The sequence below is a fragment of the Austrofundulus limnaeus genome, unplaced genomic scaffold (assembly GCF_001266775.1).
Source record: "Austrofundulus limnaeus strain Quisiro unplaced genomic scaffold, Austrofundulus_limnaeus-1.0 Scaffold755, whole genome shotgun sequence".
Lineage (NCBI taxonomy): Eukaryota > Metazoa > Chordata > Actinopteri > Cyprinodontiformes > Rivulidae > Austrofundulus > Austrofundulus limnaeus.
In genome coordinates this window covers 52,071-55,039 of record NW_013953157.1, presented here as the reverse complement: position 1 = coordinate 55,039, position 2,969 = coordinate 52,071, and the positions used below count along the sequence as shown (strand labels likewise).

General features: G+C 35.7%; 1 protein-coding gene across 1 annotated transcript in view; it reads right to left on the bottom strand.

The window, feature by feature from the left end:
- The window catches only part of arhgef28a (Rho guanine nucleotide exchange factor (GEF) 28a), a gene marked incomplete at its 5' end in the record, with an annotated part of 138,846 nt that overhangs the window by 94,013 nt on the left and 41,864 nt on the right, over positions 1–2,969 (bottom strand). Inside the window, 2 exon segments of the mRNA XM_014028387.1 lie at positions 2,046–2,118; positions 2,242–2,282. Coding sequence (XP_013883841.1) covers positions 2,046–2,118; positions 2,242–2,282 — 114 coding nt within the window.

Sequence of the window (2,969 nt, the reverse complement as noted above, 5' to 3'; positions counted from 1 at the left end):
TTTCTTTTGTTGGTCGGATGAAATATGCTAATTTTTTGAGATAGGGATTTTTGATTTTTCTTTACTTTTTTGCCAAAATCACCAATTATAAAAGGCTTGAACTACTTCAGTTGGTGTGCAATGAATCTAAAATATATGAAAGTTTAATGTTTATCAGTACATTACAGAAAATAATGAACTTTATCACAATATGATAATTTTTAAGAAGGACTTATATTAGCGGAAGCTAATTCTAAAGCGCAGGTTTAATTTGACACTTTCTAGCTGGCTACAATTCATGTACAATGCTGCCCACTAGTGGTGTATGAACCCTTGTACAGCTCATTAATGCTGGGGGGTCTGATTTCCTGGCAGAACTTTGGCTCCTCTGTGTAAAAATTTAAAACTTGTTGAGGCTTGCTAAATCGCTGATTCTTTAAAAAGTTGCTGAGGATTGCTATTTCGGCATCTTCTTTGTCTTTATCTTTTGTTTGTTGTAGATTTTTCATTAAAGAAGCACCACTAAAATAATTTTAAAACACTTTTTATTGGAAAACTGAAGCGATGCATCCTGGGTACATTTGTGACGGGAAATGAAAGCACGGAGAACAAGAAACTACTAGTATCTTCCCTTCAAAATAAGAGCTTGGATTTTAGTTTTCCATGTCTCCATTGGATTCCAGTTCACCTGAAACTCATCAGACTGAAGAAGTTTCTTGGAGGAGAGATGAAACATTTCACTAAAGAAGAACCCATCCAGAGGACCTACTTATTTTTTCTTTTTGATTTTTGAGATGCATGATGTTTTCCATTTAGTTGCTCCAGTTGACCACTAGATGTCACTTTTCATCAGCATAAGTCTATAACCCCGTTGCTTTGACCAATTACATCAAGTATTGAGGTCCAGCGTTAAAACTTTTTTTTTTAAAAGGGCGCGCCAATTGGAACGTAAAATATATCAATACAAACAAAATTTTAGTATGGATTACAAACGTTTACTATTTTTGCTGGGAAAGGGAGTTTTAAACATTGCCTTCCTGCTACGTAAACAGACACAAAGCATTGTGGGAAATGTCTGTAAAATGTGGATCCCTGCTGGCTACTGAATATTGTCTTTTGCACTGTGTTTATTATAATTTAACAGAAGCCATATGAGTAATTTAGATTGCTGCCAGCAAAAATACTTTGCAAAGCTGACCTACTAAAATTAGGACCGACTGAACCGTGAACCAAAGCGACAGTCAGGAAGGACGTATACCTTCCCAAAAAAAATAGTGTTTAGCTAGGAGGGGTGCCGTTGGATAGAGCACGTGTCATGAATGCTGACGGTCATACCTTCCACTGTTCAAGATAAAGATAATGATGACCAGTAGATAATTAGTTATTAGCGAAGCTGCAATTTAAATTTAAAAAAGTGCAAACATGTTTATGAATTATAAAAATTAGTAAGACCACTAAAGCAAAATGTTTAGGTCTGCGATTAGTGCTTTAGCAGACTGGTGCCCACCACTGACTATAGCAAACGGATTCCATGAAAAAAAATCTGCGAAAGACTAAGTTAGCAAACTTTGAGGGGGTTCACAGCACAACCAGTGATTACTTTCTGCAAATTTCAATAAAATCCACATTCTTTATGAGCTATTCTAAAGACAGACAGAAATTGTTCGCCTTTGATTTTCAGTGGCGGGCGATAAAAGACTCAGCCCCCTGAAGCTCAGACTGAAGTGGATCTGTGCTTATTTCTGAGAAACAGTAACTGGATTGATTTCCAATGAAAGTGATTGAAAGCAGAGCTGAACATTTTGTTCCAGTGTGACGACAGCACTCAGTCAGGGCCTCTGACGCCCATCATCGAGTTCTGTTCCCACACCCTGCTGCTCAGCGCAGCCACAGATACGTTGTGTCATTTACGGACAACTCAGCCATCTTTTCAGGCAAAGATTTGTGCTCTAATATTAAAATGGAAAAAAAAAATTTGGTCTGGATAAGTTGCCTTTGCTCTGCAGAGCCAGACGAGTTGGAGGAATAAAAAAAAAAAATCCTTGAGAAGAGATGAGAATATTTACCAGATAAAGAAGCTGAGTTTTCTTCTTCACTGTCGTCATCATTCAAACACATTGTGGGTTGTTCATCAAAAACCTTTCACAAGCCAGAGAAAACACAAATATCAAGTGTGCCTCTCAGGATTGTTTTAAACACAATGAATGTGAGGCAAATCTACACCAAAGCATATTTTTATCCCTTATTTACATTTAAACTCACATTGTCCACCAGCAGATTCTTATCCACCAGCTTCCTGATACCTGAGCAAGAGAAAAAGAAACACTTAAGCCCTGAAGTGTGTTCTGAATGATTCTCAGCTACTACCACAGCAGGGTTTAACACAATATCTGTAAAACTGACTAAAGTAAAATAATATAGTAATATATAGTAATATAGTAATATAGTAAAATAATTTCTGAGTTTACTAATGTGAGGTGGCTGCAACATCCATCCCTTCATTACTTTCTGGGAGTTTCCTTAAAATTGTTACAGTGATTTATGGAATATTTTGTAGCGGTGTCCCAATACCAGTATTTCTCAAACCGAGTATAAGTATCCAGAGTACTTACTGAGTTAGAACTTAAACATTATGACTTTAAAAACACATTATTTATTTAAAACAAGGTGGCTCTCCTTTCTTTCTTGTAGGCTTACAGCTCCTCTGACTGTACCAAAACAAACATACAGCATGATATTTAATGCTGCAGTACTTTAAAAAATAAAAAATACCAAATACTTGCTAAAACAAACCTTTTTTGTATGACGTGAAACAAATACAAAGTTTGGTTTTGAGCACAGTTTGAACTGTTTTGAGGCAAAAGTTTGGTTTTGCATGAAGAAATTCTGTGAAGTAATTTGAAAATTAGGTTTTGTGTTTTCAGATTAGGGAAATAAATGGATGGTGCTCATGAAATATTTTAATATAATATAATAATTTTTTGGTAAAA